The sequence below is a fragment of the Aethalodelphis obliquidens genome, unplaced genomic scaffold (assembly GCF_003676395.1).
Source record: "Aethalodelphis obliquidens isolate GAN/ISIS:26980383/991018 unplaced genomic scaffold, ASM367639v1 scaffold25, whole genome shotgun sequence".
NCBI classification, from domain to species: domain Eukaryota; kingdom Metazoa; phylum Chordata; class Mammalia; order Artiodactyla; family Delphinidae; genus Aethalodelphis; species Aethalodelphis obliquidens.
Genome location: NW_020837969.1, coordinates 25,814,478 through 25,834,802, shown reverse-complemented (window position 1 = coordinate 25,834,802; position 20,325 = coordinate 25,814,478). Strand labels below are relative to the sequence as shown.

At 49.1% G+C, this 20,325-nt stretch overlaps 1 protein-coding gene across 2 annotated transcripts; it reads left to right on the top strand.

Annotated features, from left to right (window-relative positions):
- Nucleotides 1-3,311: 3,311 nt before the first annotated feature.
- RNF122 (ring finger protein 122) lies at nt 3,312-19,765 on the top strand. 2 transcript variants are annotated; one of them, XM_027122815.1, is made up of 6 exons: nt 3,312-3,736; nt 10,514-10,670; nt 16,020-16,065; nt 16,384-16,425; nt 18,314-18,393; nt 18,664-19,765. In XM_027122815.1, exons 1-6 carry the CDS (start codon nt 3,712-3,714, stop codon nt 18,776-18,778), a joined length of 465 nt encoding a protein of 154 aa, XP_026978616.1. In that variant the 5' UTR covers nt 3,312-3,711; the 3' UTR covers nt 18,779-19,765. The 2 variants fall into 2 exon arrangements, with proteins under 2 accessions (XP_026978616.1, XP_026978615.1); XM_027122814.1 differs by having other exon boundaries at nt 3,314-3,736; nt 18,311-18,393.
- Nucleotides 19,766-20,325: the final 560 nt, after the last annotated feature.

Genomic DNA, 20,325 nt, shown 5'->3' with positions numbered 1-20,325 from the left:
GTCCACTGCCCTCATTGACCAGCTGTGTCTCCATGAGAATTTCCACTATTCTTCCCTTTAGAGTGTCTTCCCACCTGGGTTCCTTAGCCTAAGGCAGGGAAGAGGTATTCCTCACTTCCTGTCAATTTTCCCTTCAAAGGCTCGCCCTCTTTCACAGGTGTGCCCTAGAGGCACCTAGCAGGAATTCCTTAATACCATCTGACTCACCTATCAACACCTTTCCCCTGAGCCAATAAATAGAACTATTGAATAAGTAACAACTCTACTGTTGTTGTTGTTTTAATCCTCTATAGTGTGCTGAGAATATGGCTCAAATTGTATGGTAATTTATGTACTCACACGCACATACATTCCAAAAAAAATTTATTGAACCAGACACTGGAACCACCACAAAAATGATTCATGCCCTTGAAAAATCTCTTATGAGGAGGGCTCATGAAGGGATCAAATTCAGGAAATCATATAATTATTTTGATAATCCCACTACATACTACATTGTACATGAAACGTGTTCAAAGAGACGTAGAGAGGGGAAAGCTGACAATGGTCGGCCACAGAAGAGGTGAATTTTTAGCGAATCTTACAAAGTGTCAGGCACAGAAAGAAAAAGAGCATTCCAAACATAAGCACTACCATGGACAAAATCGCAGTCAAGAAAGAATGTATTCAAGGAACAACAGTAGAAGCTTCGTGGCTGATTAAGTGTATGGAGAGGGAGAGGGTGCATTTGGCATTAGGGTGACAAGCAAAGGCCAGACTGAAACGATTTGAGGGAATTCCCTGGTGGTCCAGTGGTTAGGACTCCACACTTTCATTGACAAGCAGGCTGGTTCAATCCCTGGTCAGGGAACTATAATAAGATCCCCGCAAGCCACGAGATGCAGGAAAAAAAAAAAAAAAAAGAAATGATTTGAATGGCACACTCTAGAGTTTAACTTTGTCCTGTAAACACCAGGAACCAATAGACGTCATTAAGCAAGAGAAAGAAATGATGAGACTTATGTTTTAGAAAGATAACTCTGGGGCCAGCAGAGAGGACGGATTTGAGAGTAAGATCAGAGCATTATTTCTTTCAGCATAACTGCATGAGAATTTGGTGGTGGAGCGGGGAAGGCATGGTAAATGAACACTTCTGGGGACCACCTTTAACTACTGAATCAGAATCTCCAGGCTTGAGACCCGAGAGTCTGCATATGTAACATCTCTCACATAACGGTGATTCTTGCAGGCTCTAAAGTCTAAGACATAGACTAGAGACAGAGAGACCAATTAGGAAGCTTTTGTAATTGTCCAATTAGAAGATGAAATTAGTTGGATCTGTCCATGATGCCCTTCCAGAGTAGCTCATAAAGAAAAACAATTGTTTTCAGACAATTATGTAAGTGCTAAACTATTTTTGCAGATTGCTAAGTGATCTTGGCCAAGTCATTTGATACCTTAACCATCATGCTTTTAAATGACAAAGTACTGATTCTCATAGTCTTATCTGAGTGTTACAAACTCTCAAGAGTCAGGGAAAATACTTAGCTTCAATTAAGACCTTAAGTCTAATAGGAAGATTAGATTGAGTCATTCTTATTTGTTTTCTTGCTTGCCTACTGTTTACCTCCTCATGCAATGTAAATCCCAGGAGAGCAGGCTTGAGGACATTGATGGGTCTCCAGTGAAACAGTTCTTGGCATAAAGTAGGCTCTCAGTGAATATGTTCTGAAAAAATGACAGACAGAAAGACAAAGTAAGGAAAAAGGAGGCAGAGGAAGAGACAAATGAAGGGACAGAAGGAGGGAGGGAGAAGGAAAGGAAGATAGAAAAAGGAGAGAGAAAGAAAGAAAGAAAAGAAAGGAGGGAAGGAAGGGAGGGAGAAAGAAAGAAAGAAAGAAAGAAAGGAAGGAAGGAAGGAAGGACGAGAAAGGAGGGAGGAAGGGAGATAAAGAAAGGCAGGAAGAAAGGGAAAGAAAGACAGAAACAATGCAATGTCAGGTAAAAGAAATCATCACATTGGACAGGAAGTTAAGAGATTCAGCCTTTCTTCCAACTACTATTTCTTCAACACCTGTGTGGTGCTAGATGCTGAAGATGTTGCCCTTATGGTATTGCCAATGTGGATGTCTGGGTTTGATTCTGCTGCTCAGGAGCTTAGAGCCTTGATATGTCTACCTTAAGCTTAAGCTTCAGGCCTTAGTTCCTTGTTTATAAAACTGGGGGTGGGTGGTGGGGTGACGGCTCTCCAAAAATAAGACAGCTAAAGCACTTTCCAGATCTCACCTTCCTAATTCATCTGCTTCAAATCCTGGCTTCAGTTCCCTCTTTTTTCTTTGTTTTGTTCTGAAAACCTTTATTTTTAATAGCCCCAAACTGGAAATAACTCAAATATCCAACAACTGGTGAACAAAGTTTTGTTATAGTCATACAATGGAATTCTATTCAGCTATTTATTTTATTATTAATTTATTTATTTATTTTATTGAAGTATAGTTGATTTACAATGTTGTTACTTTCAGGTGTACAGCAAAGTGATTCAGATATTCTTTTTCAGATTCTTTTCCATTGTAGGTTATGACAAGATGTTGAATATAGTTCCCTGTGCTGTACAGTAGGTCCTTGTTGTTCATCTATTTTATCTATAGTAGTGTGTATCTGTTAATTCCAAGCTTTTAATTTATCCCTCCCTCTCCCCTTTGGTAACCAACCATAACTTTGTTTTCTCTGTGAGTCTATTTCTGTTTTGTAAATAAGTTCATTTGTATCATTTTTTATAGATTCCACATATATGGTTTATCATACGATATTTGTCTTTCTCTATCTGACTTACTTTACTTAGCATGATAATCTCTTGGTCCAACCTTGTTGCTACAAAGTTCGCTTGGAAGCGAGCAAAGGAACGTGCGAGCCGCCACCTAGGACCAAGTTCTTGCCCTCTGGGCAGAAATGTAACCACTCCCCGGAGCTGGCTTCTCAAAGAGCTATAGAAATGCTAAACAGTAACAGATCTGGAGGCAGAAAACAATGTGGCACTAATTGTTCCGTTTCCTCCGCTTTCCTAGCGGGGGAGGTTGGCCCCGGCTGCTCCGGCCATCCCACCGCGCCGCGCGCTTCTCTCTCAAGTATCCCAAGGACTGGGAAGCTGAAGTGGGGAGGCGCCCGAGGAGCAAAGATGCTCCCCACCCTCCGATCCGGGCAGACCTGCAAATAATGCCCGGGGACCAGAGGAAGGCTCCCATTGGCCAGAGGGCGGGTGACGGCAAGGGGGCGGAGTTTCCCGGGGCAGGGGGCTGGGGAGTATAAGGGAGGGGGGCGTGCGCGCACCGTGTCAGTTTCGAAGTCCCTGGCTTCTACCTTCTGCGCCCAGGCAACTGGATCGCGCCTCGGGCTAAGGCTTTTCCCTCCTCTGCCCACCGGGCTCCTCCACCCGGCCCTGCGGCGCCCCGCAGCTCCCCGCCCCCCACCAGCCCCGGGGCCCTTCCTGCTTTTCCTCCGCAGTGCTTTGATCCGGGGGCCCTTCTGTTTGTTTTCTCTTCTTTCCTCTTTGTTGCTCTAAAACCCACCTCGCCGAAGCCCCCCGCTGCGGAGGGAGTTCGACTTGCAGAGGAAGGCGGCTACCGCGCACCTCATCCGCCCCTCCTGCGACCCCGCCAGCCGGCGCGCCCACCCCGCCTGCCAGACCCGCCGCCTGCGTTCGTTCGCCTGAGGAAGCCAGCCGAGAGTTCATTGATGCACCCATTCCAGTGGTGTAACGGTGAGTCCCGGGCCGGGAAGGCGAGGGGCGCGGAGCCGGCCGGAGACGCGGAGAGCGGGGCGCCAGGCTTCAGATCCGAGGGCTCGTTCTCCCTCTCGAGCCAAGTTTTTCCTGAAACGGGACCGGCGGGGAGGCGTCCTGGCGCCCGACTCTGCTCTGCACACCGCGGAATTTGGGGGGGGGAAATATTCAGGTTTAACTCCAGGGCTGGGAAGGATCTCTTGAGCGGGCGGCGGGCGGGCGGGCCGGGGGGGGGGTCGTGGGAGCCGAGGGGTTCCCGGCCTTTGTGTGGCGGCTTCGCACTCCTACCCCCTTCCCTTGGCTTTGTGCGCTCAAACTCTGTTCTTTGTTGTGGTTGTCGGAGAATTAAATCCGCGCTCGGGCTCGGATCTCCTAGAGGGAGCTCAAGTTCCTGGCCTGAAACTTTTCAGGCTATTTTAAATATGTATACAGTGCGGCGTGCGGGGTGGCGCGCCGGGGCGGCTTCCTCTCCGCCTTTGTTGGCTTCGCACAGGCGGCGGAGGGGGCTTTGTGACGGTGGAAGACGCCGGACTAATGAGCGTGGCTTTATTGGATTGATGAAGCCTTGCAGAGTTTTCGGCGCCCGGCTACCCTTGAGAGCAGGGCTTGCCTGGAGAGCTGTGCCCACGGGCCCCAAGGCCAGACTAGCTCCTGTGCCTCGGCGGTGGCCGCGCCTCCAGACCCGACCACCCCTCCCACCCCGGCCTGGGTGATGCTAAATTCATCCCACCTGAGGCTTTTAGCGGTTCAGGTGATGCGTAGAGGTTAGGCTTGGGTCTGGTTCCTCGCCCAGGCTACCTGAAAGAGAGGGCCCTTCTGGGCGGGTCAGTTCAAAACTTCGGCTCCTGATACCCTCCAGTGGCCCTAGGGTCTTGACTGCGTTGTTCTAAAGCTTGGAGAGTTTCTGGTGAAACGGGGGAGCGCGGCGGAGGCACTTCTGGTGAAAGGGGGAAGGGGACCGGGGGGACCCAAGCAGCTGGCTTTATCTCTCAGTAGGGTAGGCTGGCTAGTTAGGGGGGTGGGAATCCATTATTGAGAGCAGACTCTTGCCAGATCTTGCATTAATTATTTCAAGAGGCTTTTGTTTTAAGGCAGGGTTTGGGCAGCATGTGTATAAGGGGGCCCCCATCCCCCTCTTCCTCTTGCTGGTAGGATCTAATTTCCTGAAAATGAACCCAGCTGTGTGTGTGATAGGCAGCATTGCCTGAGTGGGGACGAGGGGGTGGGGTGAGGAAGGACGGTGCATCCCAGCATCTGGGAAAGATTCCTGTTGGCTGGGAAGGAGAAGCGTTTCCCAGATCCACTGGTCTTTTTTGGCCAGCCCTTCTCTTGACGTCACTCCAGCTCCCGGCCCGCTGCTCAGATACGAAACATTCTGATGTCAAGGCTTTTATAGGTCGGGGGAAACAATGGAACAGACTTCAGGAGAAGAACGAAGGTGGCCGTCACTAACACTAGCCTTTCTTCTGGGCAGCCCCCTTTCCTGTGAGGGTTTAGACCAGCAGAGGACTTGCTGCTTTATCTTTTCACTTCTTTTTTTTTTAATTTATTTGATTTTTATTGAAGTATAGTTGATTTACAGTGTTGTGTTTCTTTTCACTTCTTTTTTTTTCAATTTTTTTTGTTTACTGAAGTGTAGCTGATTTACAATGTTGTGTCCATCTCTGCTGTACAGCAAAGTGACTCAGTTATTACACATATAGACTTTTTTTTTAATATTCTTTGCCATTACGGTTTATCACAGGATACTGAATATAGTTCCCTGTTCTTGTCATTTCTTTGTTTTTTTTTTAATTTTTAAAAATTTTAAAAATTTATTTTTGGCTGCATTGGTTCTTCATTGCCGCGTGCAGGCTTTCTCTAGTTGTGGTTCCCGGGCTTCTCATTGCGATGGCTTCTCTTGTTGCAGAGCACGGGCTCTAAGCTCGCGGGCTCTACAGTGCAGGCTCAGTAGTTGTGGCTCACAGGCTCTAGAGCGCAGGCTCAGTAGTTGTGGCGCACGGGCTTAGTTGCTCTGCGACATGTGGGATCTTCCGGGAGCAGGGCTCAAACCCGTGTCCCCTGCACTGGCAGGTGGATTCTTAACCACTACGCCACCAGGGAAGTCCTTCTTGTCACTTCTTAAAGTGACAGAGAGATGACTTTTCTGACTCCAGTGAAGAAGCAATCCTTCTCCGCACACTTTTGTGAAAAATATCTAAAGCCCCTCTTTGCTGGGGTTGGTATTCTGTCCTTACAAGTTTAGAGGAAAAACTACTCCACTGTCAGGTTTTAGCCCAAGGTATACTTTTCTCACTTCTTTTTAATCAGAATGCAAGCAAATGGACCATCTCTTCTCAGCTATGAAGCTCTTCTCCCCCATACTTTTTTTTTTTTTTTTTTTTTTTTGCGGTACGTGGGCCTCTCACTGTCGTGGCCTCTCCCATTGTGGAGCACAGGCTCCAGACGCGCAGGCTCAGCGGCCATGGCTCACGGGCCCAGCCGCTCCGCGGCATGTAGGATCTTCCCAGACCAGGGCACGAACCCGTGTCCCCTGCATCGGCAGGCGGACTATCAACCACTGCGCCACCAGGGAAGCCCTCCCCCATACTTCTTTATCACAGAAAGTCCCAAACTCACTGACTCAATCCTGGAGCCCCAGGGGAAGCTTCTCTCAGCAAGATAACATGGTCAAGATAAACTGATAAAGTGCTGAGGCCAGAGTGAATACATGTAAACCCTCTGCATTCGCTATGGCCATTGCTGTGCAAGTTCCCAGAACAGGGAACCCAGTGAAGTTCTTTGGGACCCTAAAGATGCCGGGATCCAGCTCGTGGAGAGCAAAGGCAGGTTGAGGGTTAGACCCTCTTACGGCATCAACAATTGACGAGACAGGGTTAGGGAGATGTGCCTGGTGGGGAAGAAGGCCTCTTGGCGCTGAGGACAGAGTTCCATGGAAGAGAAGCCGAAAGGCCCCTTTCCAGAGTAGACAGAAAACTGTCCCTCCCTGGCCAGTCCCGCATGATGTCTTCATGGAAAATTGATCTCTTTTGGCCCACAGAGATCAAATATTTAAGTGGAGGGTGAAGGAGTGGTGAAAACTTTCTAACCCAAGCTGGAGGCTCAGAAGCAAAGGCTGAACAAAGTTTAGTAGCTCATTAATTTTTTTCCATCTTTAACCAAAAAGTCTTTTCAGGATAAGAACTACTTTTACTTTTTGTCTCCCCACAGTGCCTAGGTCGGTGTATAGATCAAGCCAGCAGCAGTACTTGTTGGTTGACTGGTCATCTGTTAGCTGAGGGCAGTTTCTGGGCAATTCTCCCAAACTTCAGTCTCCTTACTTTGAAGTGGGAGCTTTTGCCAAGATGACCAGATCGTCTTGAGAAAAATCAGGAGTTATTTACCTGTTAACCAGTTATTGAAAACACGCCAAGCACGAGGGTAGGCACTGGAGAATGTACAGAAGTGCACTTTGCTGTCCTCAGACCTAGCAGCACTCAGGCTTGTTAGAATCCCTCATCTCTGATCTCAGGATTGTGTATAATCACACCTCTACCACGGGCCTCACTTTGTATGATGAAAACCTTTGTGTCTGTCTTCTTCCCTAGATGATAAAATCATCTTGTCTTCTTTGCTTTTTTATCTTTGGTGTCTGTTGTGGTACTTGTCATGTAATCACTGCTTAATGCCTGTTCGAGTTAAATGAAGTTGATTCTAGGAACAGTGGGGCAACATAGGACGGTTACGGAGTGTGCCAGAGCTGGAACACGTGATACAGGCTGTGGGCACTACAGATTTCAGGGTGGGGAGTCCCTGGAATATCACAAAGACCGGGTTTGGGGGACTTTGGGGAAGGAGAGGGAGTTTCAGGCAGAGAAAGCTTCGTGAACGAAGGTGTGGAGGCAGGTGAAGATAGAGATGGGCAAGAATTAGAGAGGAGGCTGGCCCACCTGGGGTGATGCTGGAGGATACTGAGTCAGGGAGGTAAAGAGGGGACCCAACACACACGTGTTTAGGAGGACTTGAAGCCAGTCATGAGTTTGGGAAATACATGCTAGAAACCAAGTGGAAGGAAATGTCAGACATGTGGGCTAAATGAGAGGAGGGACTAGACATCGGTTAATAGGCACTTGGAGTAGAATTGGGCTCCAAAGTCTGTCTGGAATAGAGACTTGGCAGTACAGTTGGCACACAATCTGAAAGAGGTTTGGAGGGGGAGGTTCATTATATCGATCACTAGATTGATCTCGGGGATGAAGAGGGCTGAGATGTATGAGGTCAAAGATGACTCCAGTCTTTCAAGCCAGTCTTTTCTGCTGAGTTGGGGTTGCTTCGCTAATTACAGTGTAGGATTCCAAAGTGTATTAATGGTGATCTGTCTCCTAACCACGACGTCAGGAAAGTACTTAAAACCCACATTGAGGGCTTGAGTCTAGAGAGGTTCACCCACCCCCGCACACCTCGCAGGATCTCAATTCCTTGACCAGGTACTGAACCCGTGCCCTCGGCAGTGAAAGCATGGAGTCCTAACCACTGAACCACCAGGGGATTCCCCAGAGGGCTTTGAAGCCAGGCTTTCTTAGCTGTTTGACTGTACACACATTGTTTAATGATGATTGAGTCTTTTTTCCCCATGGCGGGGTGGGGAGTAACATTTCACAGTGGCCTTATTACGAAGGTTAAGTTATAGCTTGAGAATGTGCTTGGGTGATAGCAGGTGTATGGTAAAGTCTAGGCTTCTTGTCCCAGCACTTTCTGAAATCCAAGAGTTTGAGGCTTACCTTTCAGATCATTGATAGTTTTTGCCTGCAAACAGGAAAAAACACTCAACTGGCTTGTGGTTAAATCCTATCTTTTATTTTTCTTTATAAACATGATAGAAAATTTACTAATTCTCAGAACCAGTAGTCCCAAGATAGTGGCTCTAGGATTGCTTGATCCAGCAACTCAACCGACAACATCTTTCTTCTTTCCTTGTCCTCTCTGCCACCAGCTTGATATTGAACTTCTCTCTTACCAGCTATAACTTGGCTGCCACCCTTCCAGGTGTTTTGGGGAGATGTGACCTGCCCCGCCCCATCCCCGCCAAAAAAAAAAAAGAATATCTTGTCTTTTCCAACAGATCTGCTCTTTGTTTCTTCAGCCAGAACTCTGTCACATACCTACACCAAAACCAAACCCCTGGCAAGGGCAAGGTGATTACCACCTTTGGACCAATCAGGATTTAGGCCTGAGTCATGTGAGAAAGGGAAGCATCCAGTGGCCACCAGTGCTTCCCAAGCTGAAAGAACCTTGTTAAACTAATAGATTCTGATTCATTTCAGTGGGGGTGGGCCCGAGAGTCTGCATTTCTGATGAGCTCTGGGGATGCCACTGCCATTAGGGGACTGCATGGCAAAACTTTGAGTAGAAAGGGGGAAGGTGGCCAGTAGAAGTTAGCTGTAGCTCCCTGCCCTCACCCCCCGCGCCTTTCTGGAATGCTGGCCCAGCCTCAGAGTGAGCAATTTCTATTCTGGCCCTGGTGCAGTTTGGCTTCTGGAGCCCGTAGCTTAATAATGACAAATGACCTTTGCAACTGCACTTTGCAATTTACAAAGCGCATTTCTTACACCATCGTTTTCGGTACTCTCTGCACATTGCTTGTTTTCCTGTGACAAAGTGGAGCTTAGCGAGGTTAATTTAATTTCCTAAAGGTCACATAGCTAGGGAGAGGTGGGATTGGAGCCCAAGTGTACCTTTCCTCACCTAAGGCTCTTCATTTTCCTACTGCACTGTATAGGCTTCTCCCTGATGGAAATGAGTTTTCCATTTTCCGCCCATTGCCTGAATCCTTGATCCCCTAGATGGGGATGCTGGTTTAAGTACTGTGTGTATGATCCCATTTCGTAGATTGGTTAAATAATTTACCCAAGATCATGTAGCTAGTAAGTGTTGGAACTAGGGTACAGATATTAGCCCCTGGAATGTAAATTGGTGCAGCCACTACGGAAAACAGTATGGAGGTTCCTTAAAAAACTAAAAATAGCTATATGATCCAGCAATCCCACTCCTGGACATATATCTGGAGAAAACTCTAATTCGAAAAGATACATGCACCCTAATGTTCATAGCAGCAGTGCTTACAATAGTCAAGGCATGGAAGCAACCCAAGTGTCCATCCACAGATGAATGGATATCAAGATGTGGTATATATACATAATGGATATCACTCAGCCATAAAAAAGAATGAAATAACACTATTTGCGGCAACATGGATGGACCTAGAGATGATCATACTAAGTGAAGTAAGTCAGACAAAGACAAATATCCTATGATATCACCTGTATGTGGAATCTAAAATATGACACAAGTGAACTTATTTACAAAACAGAAACAGACTCACAGACATAGAAAACAAACTTATGGTTACCAAAGGGGAGAGGGAATCAGGGAAGGGTAAATTAGGAGTTTGGGATTAACAGATACAAACTACTGTATATAAAATAGATAAACAACAAGCACCTACTGTATAGCACAGGGAACTATATTCAATATTCTGTAATAAACCATCACAGAAAAGAATATGAAAAAGTATATATATATATATGTCTAACTGAATCACTTTGCTGTACACCAGCAACTAACACAACATTGTAAATCAGCTATACTCCAATGAAAAAAAAAAGTAAGCCCCCGAGTCAGAGGTTTGCCATTTCTCCCTGCATCCTTGCTCACACAGAGTGGCCCCAGTGGTAAATTTCCCACTGTCGTAATACTTTCCCTCCCTGTTCTTTGCAGGGTGTTTCTGCGGCCTGGGACTGGTGAGCACCAACAAGTCCTGCTCGATGCCACCCATCAGTTTCCAGGACCTTCCCCTCAACATCTACATGGTCATCTTCGGCACAGGCATCTTCGTCTTCATGCTCAGCCTCATCTTCTGCTGCTATTTCATCAGGTGGGCGGCTTGCTGGCTGACCTGGGCTTGGGGGAGTCTAGGAGGCGGCGGCCGTGGGTCGGGTGAGCTGAGTGAGGCTCCAGTCGCAGAGTCACCAGCCTCCAGCCGGGGCCGCTGCTTTGAGGACAGGCCTTGGTCCTGCCCTTGGCTGGGCCCCTGAGGCCTGGTGTTTCTATTTACGTCAGCCTGTCAAGTTGTCGGAGAGCCGATAAGGTCAGCATGGGTCGGGCTGCATTCCCACCCTTTGGCCAGTTATTCTCAGGTTGCCTAGAATGACCGTCCAGGTAATATCATCAGTGGTCCCTAGCTGTCTCTCTCCGCCCATTCACACTCTCTGAATGGCCAGGGACGGGAGGCATCATTACACCAATGTCATGATCCTCTGGCCTCCTGGGAAGTCCTGCTGTCATCCCTCCAGATGCTAATATTAGCAAGCTGGTGTCTGCAGAGCCGCTTATTTGTTCTGCCTCGTAAGCTCTTATGTTTGAGAGAGAAAAAACCGAAAACCATCCCTTCTTGAGCGTGGCCGTGCTAGCCAAGCTCCAGGAACTGTTTTCTTCACTTGCAGACAAGGGAACTCGTGGCTGTTTTCTATCAAAAAATGTGGGGCAGGGGAAAAAAAAGAAAAAAAAAATGTGGGGCATGCCTGGTATTCAGAGTGGAAAATACAGTAGTGTTTCTGACTAGGGTGCCCTGTTGGTATTAACAATTCCTCATTGTATGGGACTGTCTTGTGCTTTGGGGAACACTGGACACCCCTGACCATTAGAATGTGCTAATGGTCCTGAGAGCCATTGTGATAACCAAGCCACACAACCCCCCACACACAAACACGTGATCACCCAACGCCTGGGTAGACGGATGTCAGCTGGGGTCTAGGCTGGTGTCTGATCAAATCACCTAAGAAGATTAAATTAAGATGAAGGAAAAAGGAGTTCCTGTTCCCCGCTGAGATGTCCCAGTGGGTTTGAGTGCTTCACCTGGCAGGAGGTTGGGGGAAAGTAGATACTTGTCCGGATTCCTAGGGCTGGCAAGGGCAGCCTCCCCTCTTAAGAAGGGGAGGTACCCGTAGGCCCTGCTCTCTTGTGCTCCCCATCCGTACCTTGGGCTCCTTCTTTTTCAGGACTTTAAAAAGTCCCCGGGACTGGAATTTTCCACTTACAAGTCTTTGCAGAAGAGGTAGAGTCTAAAATTTGCATCTTATTAGTAAGTGAGGGTAGATTTCCCATATCTCACCACCCCTCCCCTTTCCCCAAGCCTGAGTTTTCTTCTGCAAACTCTTCCGTCTTCCTGACCACCAACCACTGCGCTCTCCCCATATGAAGCAATTTATACAACTCCCCAGAGACGGAAGATGGAGACATAGCAAAGATTTTTGTGTGACGCTGGCAGGAGGCTGTAAAACCAACTCTGTTTGGCCCCTGCACACACATACACACACAGAGGCACACCCATGCCAGGCTGCAAACGTGGTCAAGAGAAGAAAATCTACAAAATTACTCTGAGCCAGTATGTGGGTGACCGGGCTTCATTTCCCAATGCTGCCACTGATAGGTGTGCTCTTAGGGTTTTAGCTACTCTCTGCGAGGTGCCTTCCGTGTGCCAGGCATCATGGTCAGCATTCTGTAAAACATTTAGCTAATTAGTTCTCAGAACTTGCCTCCAGTTTCGGCATCAGCCTGCTTCTGCTTCATAAATGAGGAAATGCATATGCTCAGACAGTAACAGATCTGCCGACGGTCCTATATCCAGGAAGATGGAGAGGTGAGCTAGTCTGATGACAGTTAGGGAGAGTCTTTCAGATTCTAGATGTTGGTCTTCTCGGATTCCTCTTCCTTGAATGGGAACAGCTGTGGCATCCATGGCCACCGCCTTGCAGCTAGAGATTGTGGTCTGGGAGCTCTGGGTATGGCTGATTTATTTTTTGTTTGGCTGGAGTGAAAGAACAGAGCTGCAACCACATGATACCAGAAGCTTTCCCCACTGCGGGGCTGCTCGGCGCCACCTGTTCCTCCTGCAGTAATCTGCCCCTTTGCCACCCTGCCCTCTGTCCTGCAGTCTGCCCGAAGCCAGTTTGTCCCTGGCTTGCTGGCATGTGGCAGCCTGGGAGTGTCTATATATAGAAAGACACACAAGCACAGAAGCCACTTCCTCTCCCTGCTTCTCGGTTTCCTCCTCAGCCAAAATAGGCCCGTGACCCCCTTCCTGACCTGGTGAGCTGATCGGCCAAGGCCAGCCTCTGCTCCCCCCTCTCTGTCTCCCTGCCTCCCATCCCCCGACCGCAGGAGCTGATCTCTGCCCTGCACAGGATGGAGGGGCCCGTGAAGTACAACTGGGCAGGAAAGGAACCATTATTTTCGGGACCTGGCTGCATTGTTTGTTGCAAAAGGGGAAAAGCTGGGGAGAGCCCACTGGCAGCGGCTAGAATTGGTCTCATTGAATTCAGGGTATTTTTAGTTGCTTTGCTCACCCAACAGCTGAGAAGGCCACCTGTCCAGAGTTGTTGGCACTCGATCCCCTGCTGGGATGGCCCAGGATCTCTGCTTTTTGCTTTGTTTCCCTTGCAACCCTTTTGGCCCCATTTCATCACAATCTATACCTTCCTGACATGGAAATCTACATGCAGAGTGAATATAGAATGCGGCTCTGAAGCGCTTGACTGTTCCGAGAGATAGTCTTCGGCTCTAAGAGTCAGGCTTTTGGAGGATCCTCAGGTGAGACCATTAAAGGGAGCTAGGCAGATGGAAGGGCGGAGGGTGGAGAAGGAGGGCACCCCAGGCACCCTACGACGCAGAAAGGCCCTGCACGTACTCTGTAAGTGTAGCCATGTTGCAGGCGAGGCGGGTGAGGCTTAAGAGATGGACAACCCCTCGTTCTGAGTCAGGAAGCAACTCCTCACCACTTCCTTATTTACTCTGTGCATACCTGCTAACAGAGCAGCTGCGTCTCCCTCAGAAGGCGGCTGTGCGCACCCCAGCGATGAGATCACTTTCTTTCTTCCCCAGATTAACCCAATATCAGGCAGGTCGCACTTGATCATTTAAGCTTTGGGCACATCCTTCCCCGCCCCTCTCATTTGGAAGTGGGGACACAGTGTATATATGAAAGTAGTACAAAGGTAAGGGTGGGGGCTTCCCTGGTGGCGCAGTGGTTGAGAGTCCGCCTGCCGATGCAGGGGACGTGGGTTCGTGCCCCGGTCTGGGAGGATCCCACGTGCCGTGGAGCGGCTGGGCCTGCGCGTCCGGAGCCTGTGCTCCGCAACGGGAGAGGCCCGTGCAAAAAAAAAAAGGGAAGGGTGGAACGGTGCAAGCCTTGTTTAGGCCCTTAGCCCAACCCTCCAATGACCAGAAACTGTCCGATGCCACCCTCAGACCAAGGCAGGGGAACACCTGCCCCACCTGTCCCCTGACCTCCTGTTAGGAGCCATGGAGGTGGCGGCAGCCCGATCTTAACCTATCCCCTGGCTGTGCATCAGATACGGCTCTTCCAGACCTTCTGCACCCCCCTCCGCTCTGGTTCCAGCATCTCGGTGTTGCTCTTGGGGCATCTGACCTCGCTCCCTTCGACTGTGGCTCATGATTGGAGATTCCCTGCCTCTAACTCAGGCCAGCAATCTTCTTCTGCAAAAGGCCAGATATTATAGGTTTTGCGGGTCATATGATCTCTGTCTGAACCACCCAGCCCTGCTGTGTGGAAGCAGCCATAGATGGTACCTAAGCTATTGGGTTGGCCAAAAAAAGATCGTTCAGGTTTTTCCATAAGATGTTGTGGAAACCCCCGAATGAACTTTTGGGCCAACCCAATATAACGTGGCTCTGCCCCAGTAAAATTTTATAGGCATTGAACTTGAGTTTCATATAATTTTAACATGGCATGAAATATTCTTTTGATTCCCGCTTTCGGCCATTTAAGAATAAGTACCGTTCTTAGCTTCTAGGCCCTATGAAACAAGCAGTCAGCTGGATTTGGCTCTCAGGAGGCCGTGGTTTGCCACCTCTATCCTACCTAACCTGGTGGTTTTCTCAGGTTTCCTTCCAGTAACACAGCTCTTTGGTAGAAATGAGCCGTGGGAGAGAAAGCCCCAAGTACAGGAGGACATAGAGCTCCCTGCGTAATTCAGAAGGTTTCCCTCACTGAAAATAAAACAGAAAAAGAAAATAATAATTATCATCAATGTGTGATCATGGTCCTAGCCATCTGCATAGGAAGCCATTCAGAGTCGGAGGCTTGTTGATGAAAGGGCGTTTCCCAAAACCATCTCATATTCTCAGGACCATGGTATGTGCCACCTAATTGGTGAAGCAGGCCACAGTGTGTGTTGGAGAGCTCGGCATCTGTCATCAGATCGACTTTGATTCAAATCCAGACTCTGCTGCCAGCCAGCTCTGGCATTTGGGCAAGTTACTTAACTTCTTTGGACGCCGTGTTCCTCATCTGCAAAAAGGGACGTCTCTCCCTCTGGAAGTTGTTTGGAATTGGTGCAGACATCAGGCTTTGCAAATCCTCCATCACAATTATGCCCCTGCCATTAGTAACGGCGTGTTCTGGCCATTGTGTTTTGGCCATTGAGAGTCCAGTTGTATGCGGGCCACCAGCTTTAAACAAAAAGAGGAAAACAAAGAAGGAATTGCCTGTGTTGGCCTGGCGCTGTGAAGTGGGGCAGGCGTGTGCTCTGGTTCCAGAATACTTGTGTTCTCTGAGTGGAAAATTCCCCAGGCTCAACAGACTTTATCCTGCTCCCCTGGCTTGGTGCAAATGTCCCTCTTAAGAATATCTAACTTCTGGGAATTCCCTCGTGGTCCAGTGATTAGGACGCCATGCTTTCACTGCCGAGGGCGTGGGTTCAGCCCCTGGTCAGGGAACTGAGATCCTGCAAGCTGCGTGGCACGGCCAAAAAAAAAAAAAAAAATCTTCCATACAGTCAGCGAGCAGATGGTTGACCTGTATATTTGGGGAGCCTGAAGGAAGTGACCTACCAGAGACAGCAGGGAGGGTGGATGAACTATGGGTTGACCAAAAAGTTCGTTCGGGTCTGCCATCGCGTCATATGGAAAAACCCGAACGAACTTTTTGGCCAACTCAGGATTAGAGCGCTCTGCAGAGACGCCCCCAATCTGGGGGAGCCGGCAGTGCGTTTTGAGGCAGTTGAACCTGAGTAAGAGTCTCGAGTCCGTAACCCACTCTGGTGACCTGCAGAGGGTCCCGTGCATACTCCATGTGTCTATGGGAAGCACACCTCCCCCCCCTCAGAAGGATGCCCCAAGCAGCCAGCCGGCCTCTCCTGCTCTGAATGGCTGTTTGTGCAAAGACATAATGATCTCTTCTCTCCCCTCTTTCTTGCTTCCTCAGCAAACTCCGGAACCAGGCACAGAGCGAACGATACGGATATAAAGAGGTAAATAAAGTCTACGTGTTGCCCCGAGACCTCACCCACTATTAGCCCTGCTTGGGGAGGGGGTGTGGGGAGAGAGCAGGTTTAAGCTGGCCTGGCCTCCCCCTTGGCCTCACCTCTGGCCCCCTCTGAGGCTAACTCCTTTCCCCATCCTCAAGTCTGGCTGGGCCCAGGCAGGGCCCAAAGCCCTCCTCCTTCACGGGAGGGTCACGGGGGCCCTCCTGTGTGGGGCCAAAGACTCCCTCCCTTCCTTGGCGGCTGGTACCACCTGGCCCCTGTGCTTGGTTGCTTCTGATACCAGGCCTCCACTTTTTTCCCCAGGTGGTGCTTAAAGGTGATGCCAAGAAGTTACAGTTATATGGGGTGAGTGCATTGGCACAGGTCGCGGGAGTGCCCGGCGGGTAAGGCAAACCTTCTCCAGCAATCTCAGCCTGACCTTTTCAGGAACCCTTTTAGTCCCTGCCTTCCTATTTCCTTGGGCCAAATAAAACTCATCCCAGGAGGTGATCAATATGCAGAATCCGTTATGTCTGGAACTGAACCAGCGCAGGCAGAAAACAAGGATCACAAAAGGGTTTGGATACATGGTGTGACCGACGGCCCCAGGAAGCCCACTAGGCATAATCTTAATGGGGAAGACGGTAAGACCCCTCCATGCCAGATTTCAGTGACTTGCCCCTGCTCAGACCCCAGGTCTTGGTCTGAAAGAGGTTACCTTTGTGTATGCTCTGTCGTAGTGACTGTGGATCTGATGCATGTGTCCAGCCCTGAGGTTCTTCCCTGTTTCCCTCCATTCCCCTCCCCTCCCGCATCACACCCACTCCCTGGGGCCCCTCAACTCTGACTCATTTAGGACTACACCATTTCCTCTTCCTTTCCCACCTATGCCTTTGGGGTCACCTAACTCATTTCCCAAGACTTCCTTCCATAACCACGGACACTCCTACAGAGAGCGTGTGTGTGGTTGTATGAGTGGGGAGGATCACAGGTCTCACTACACACAAGACTCTGCCTGGACATGGCCTCATTTCATCCCTCTTTTTGGAGTCCACTGTCATGATGTCCACAAGTTCCAATGTTTCTTTAGCTCTCCTCCAGAAGAGTAATTCAGCTGGGATCGAAGGGGTTATAATATATTGGAATGTAAGGCTGGACTTAAAGAATGTAAACCGGGGCTTCCCTGGTGGTGCAGTGGTTGAGAGTCCGCCTGCCGATGCAGGGGACACGGGTTCGTGCCCTGGTCCGGGAAGATCCCACATGCCGCGGAGCGGCTGGGCCCCTGAGCCATGGCCGCTGAGCCTGCGCGTCCGGAGCCTGTGCTCTGCAGCGGGAGAGGCCGCAACAGTGAGAGGCCTGCGTATCACAAAAAAAAAGAATGTAAACCATACACCAGACCCCACTCCTTTAGTTATTGATAAGTGCCTCACCAAAGGTCCTAGGCTAGAAAGGCTTAAAAATCATAACTACTCAGCCATAAAAAAGAATGAAATAATGCTCTTTACAGCAACATGGGTGGACCTAGAGATTATCCTCCTAAATGAGGTAAGTCAGAAAGAGAAAGAGAAACACCATGTGATATCACTTATATGTGGAATCTAAAATATGACACAAAGAAACCTATCTACAAAACAGAAACAGATTCACAGACAAAGAACAGACCTGTGCTTGCCAAGGGGAGGGAGGGTAGGGGAGGGACGGGTTGGGAGCTTGGGATTAGCAGGTACAAACTATGATATATAGACTGGATAAACAATGAGGTCCTATTGTATAGCACAGGGAACTATTGTATTCAATATCCTATAATAAACCATAATGGAAAAGAATATGAAAAAACATAATATGTATAACTGAGTCACTTTGCTGTACAGCAGAAATTAACACAACATTGTAATTCAACTGTACTTCAGTTTAAAAAAAAAGGTTCCTCTATAACAGCACTGCCCAGTGGAAATCTGAGGATAGAAAATGCTCTCTATCTGACCATCCGGTGTGGGGACCACTTGCCACTTCTCAGCCGTTGAGCACTTGAAATGTGGCTAGTGTGACTGAGGAACTCAATGTTGAATTTCAGCTTATTTGGGTCGACTTAAATCTAGAGCAGTCCCCTGTGGTTCATGGCTGCCGCCCTGTCAGGGTGGGTTCTCTCTTGGGTGGATGTTCTCTCTTGGAGGATGAGGTGCTGGGTATTCAGGATGGAGGAGTGAGACTCTCCCCCATCTCTTATCACGCGGCCCCTTTCTCCCCACAGCAGACCTGTGCAGTCTGTCTGGAAGACTTCAAGGGGAAGGATGAGCTGGGCGTGCTCTCATGCCAACACGCCTTTCACCGCAAGTAAGTGTCCACAGTGGATATGTGTGTCCCAGGGTGGCTTTGAAAGAAATAAGCAGGGAGCATCTTCCAGAGCCTCCAATCCCGACCCCTCCCATCTCCCCTTTGCCGGTGATGCCCTTCATGCTGTCTGGACACCAAGCAAGCCAGAGGGGTTAGACCAGGTTGAGGATAGAGAGGTTCTTGCCCTGAGAAGCAGCTGGGCTCCATGAAAAGACAGCTGGAGCAGATTGGTGTCTTCTTAGGGAAAAACAGGTCGTCTCTTGCCCGCAGGTGTCTGGTGAAGTGGCTGGAAGTACGCTGTGTCTGCCCCATGTGTAACAAGCCCATTGCTGGTCCCTCAGAGGCCACCCAGAGCATCGGGATCCTATTGGATGAGCTGGTGTGAGTGCTGCCTTCATACCAAGGCCTGGAGAAGACCTCTAGCCTCACGGGTGCCTGGTCCTTCCGCGAAGCCGCAGTGCAACAAGACTGTTGGGTGGTGATGGGCATGCTCACCTGGAGGGGCGGGGGTGCCGGGCTGGTCTTCCGGCCTCAGGGTGAGACTAGACTTGCCCACCTCTCTGCTTCCTGAAGCCTGCTTCCCTGCTACTCAGTTCTGATGGTCTTGCCCATCAGGACCACTGTATCCTGGTACTGGACTATCTGCCCGCCTTGTCCCTGCTCTGGGAAAAGAAATCCATTCCTATTTGGCCAAGAACTTAGAGCACACCCCCTTGAGGGTTCTGCTGAGGAGGACAAGCTGCCCTGACCTAGAAGAAGGGATGAGATGGGCTCTGCCCCACCTGTGACCTCCCCACTCCTTCCAGAGGAAGGTTAGAAGGGAAGGAAGGAAAGATGGAGGAACCAAGTGCCTCCAGTGGAAGCGAGGGAGGCTCTGTAGGAAATGGGAAGAGCAGGGATGAACAGAAGAAAAGTCAATGTTTACATGGGACCTATGGAAACAAAGGCTGGCCGGCCGGCCTGCTGACTACAGAGGGGTAGAGGGCAGCCCCCTGCCCCTCCGAGATCTGAGGTGCTATCCGTTCCCTGTTCCTCGGTTGGTCTCAGAGCTTCCTATTCCGTGTTGGGGTTTGAGTATCCACCGCCCCAGAGGAAGGGCTTGGTCTACACCCAAAAGGATTCCCAGGGGTTTTTTCTAAAGGAGCAAAAAGGGGGCCTGGGGATGGGGGTGTCTGGATATTAAGGTCGCGGTGGACACCCTCTTCCCCTTTGTAAATAGTATTTTTATACTTCATCCTTACCATCTCAGGCTTTATACATGGAATCCCCCAAATGGAAGGGGTAGGGGTTTTCTGTTCCTCCCCCAAGTGGGTGAGGGTGGGAAAAAGGTATGTATTTAAAGCAAATTAAATTTAATAACAAGTTTCTCTAACCTTTTGCCTGTGGTTGTGGCTTGTGTCCATTGGCCCTTTTCTGCCAACAGAGGGAACAAGGTTCTCGAACTGCCTCTTCTCACTTTCCCATGCTCAGAGCAGACATACATGTGCACAAAGTTTCTTGATCCTTGACAAGAAGAATTCGTATTAATTATTACCTGTTCAGCATAGGTTAGGACTCACATCAATATGCTTGAAGACCTGACCGAGCCAGGCTCATTCACATGATTTCTAGAATATTTTGAAAGAAAGCTGATGTGTGGTACCACAGCATTCCAGCTACCAAGACTTGTCATTCATAGAATTCTCCTTGTAATTCAAGCCACTGAGCTCTTAACACAGGAAAGGTCCACATTGCTACCATGGAGGCTTGACTTCTTTCCCTGATTAGACTTTTTTTTCTTACCCACTAGCTGACAATCACTGACTCATCCTACCCTGTGTACTACATCTAGAAGTATTGTTAACTTTTTATGCTCCCAGCTGCACTCAGATCTGGTGCCCATGCCCTCCAACTGTGCTCTGTCAACGTCTTAAAGGGGTGCTGAGTTGATCG

Excerpts from the sequence above, each read along its gene's own strand:
- RNF122 (XM_027122814.1), top strand. The coding sequence starts at position 3,712 with ATGCACCCATTCCAGTGGTGTAACG. Across the intron at positions 16,066-16,383 it reads AACGATACGGATATAAAGAG|GTGGTGCTTAAAGGTGATGC; the intron begins GTAAATAAAGTC and ends TTTTTTCCCCAG. Across the intron at positions 16,426-18,310 it reads AGAAGTTACAGTTATATGGG|CAGACCTGTGCAGTCTGTCT; the intron begins GTGAGTGCATTG and ends TTCTCCCCACAG.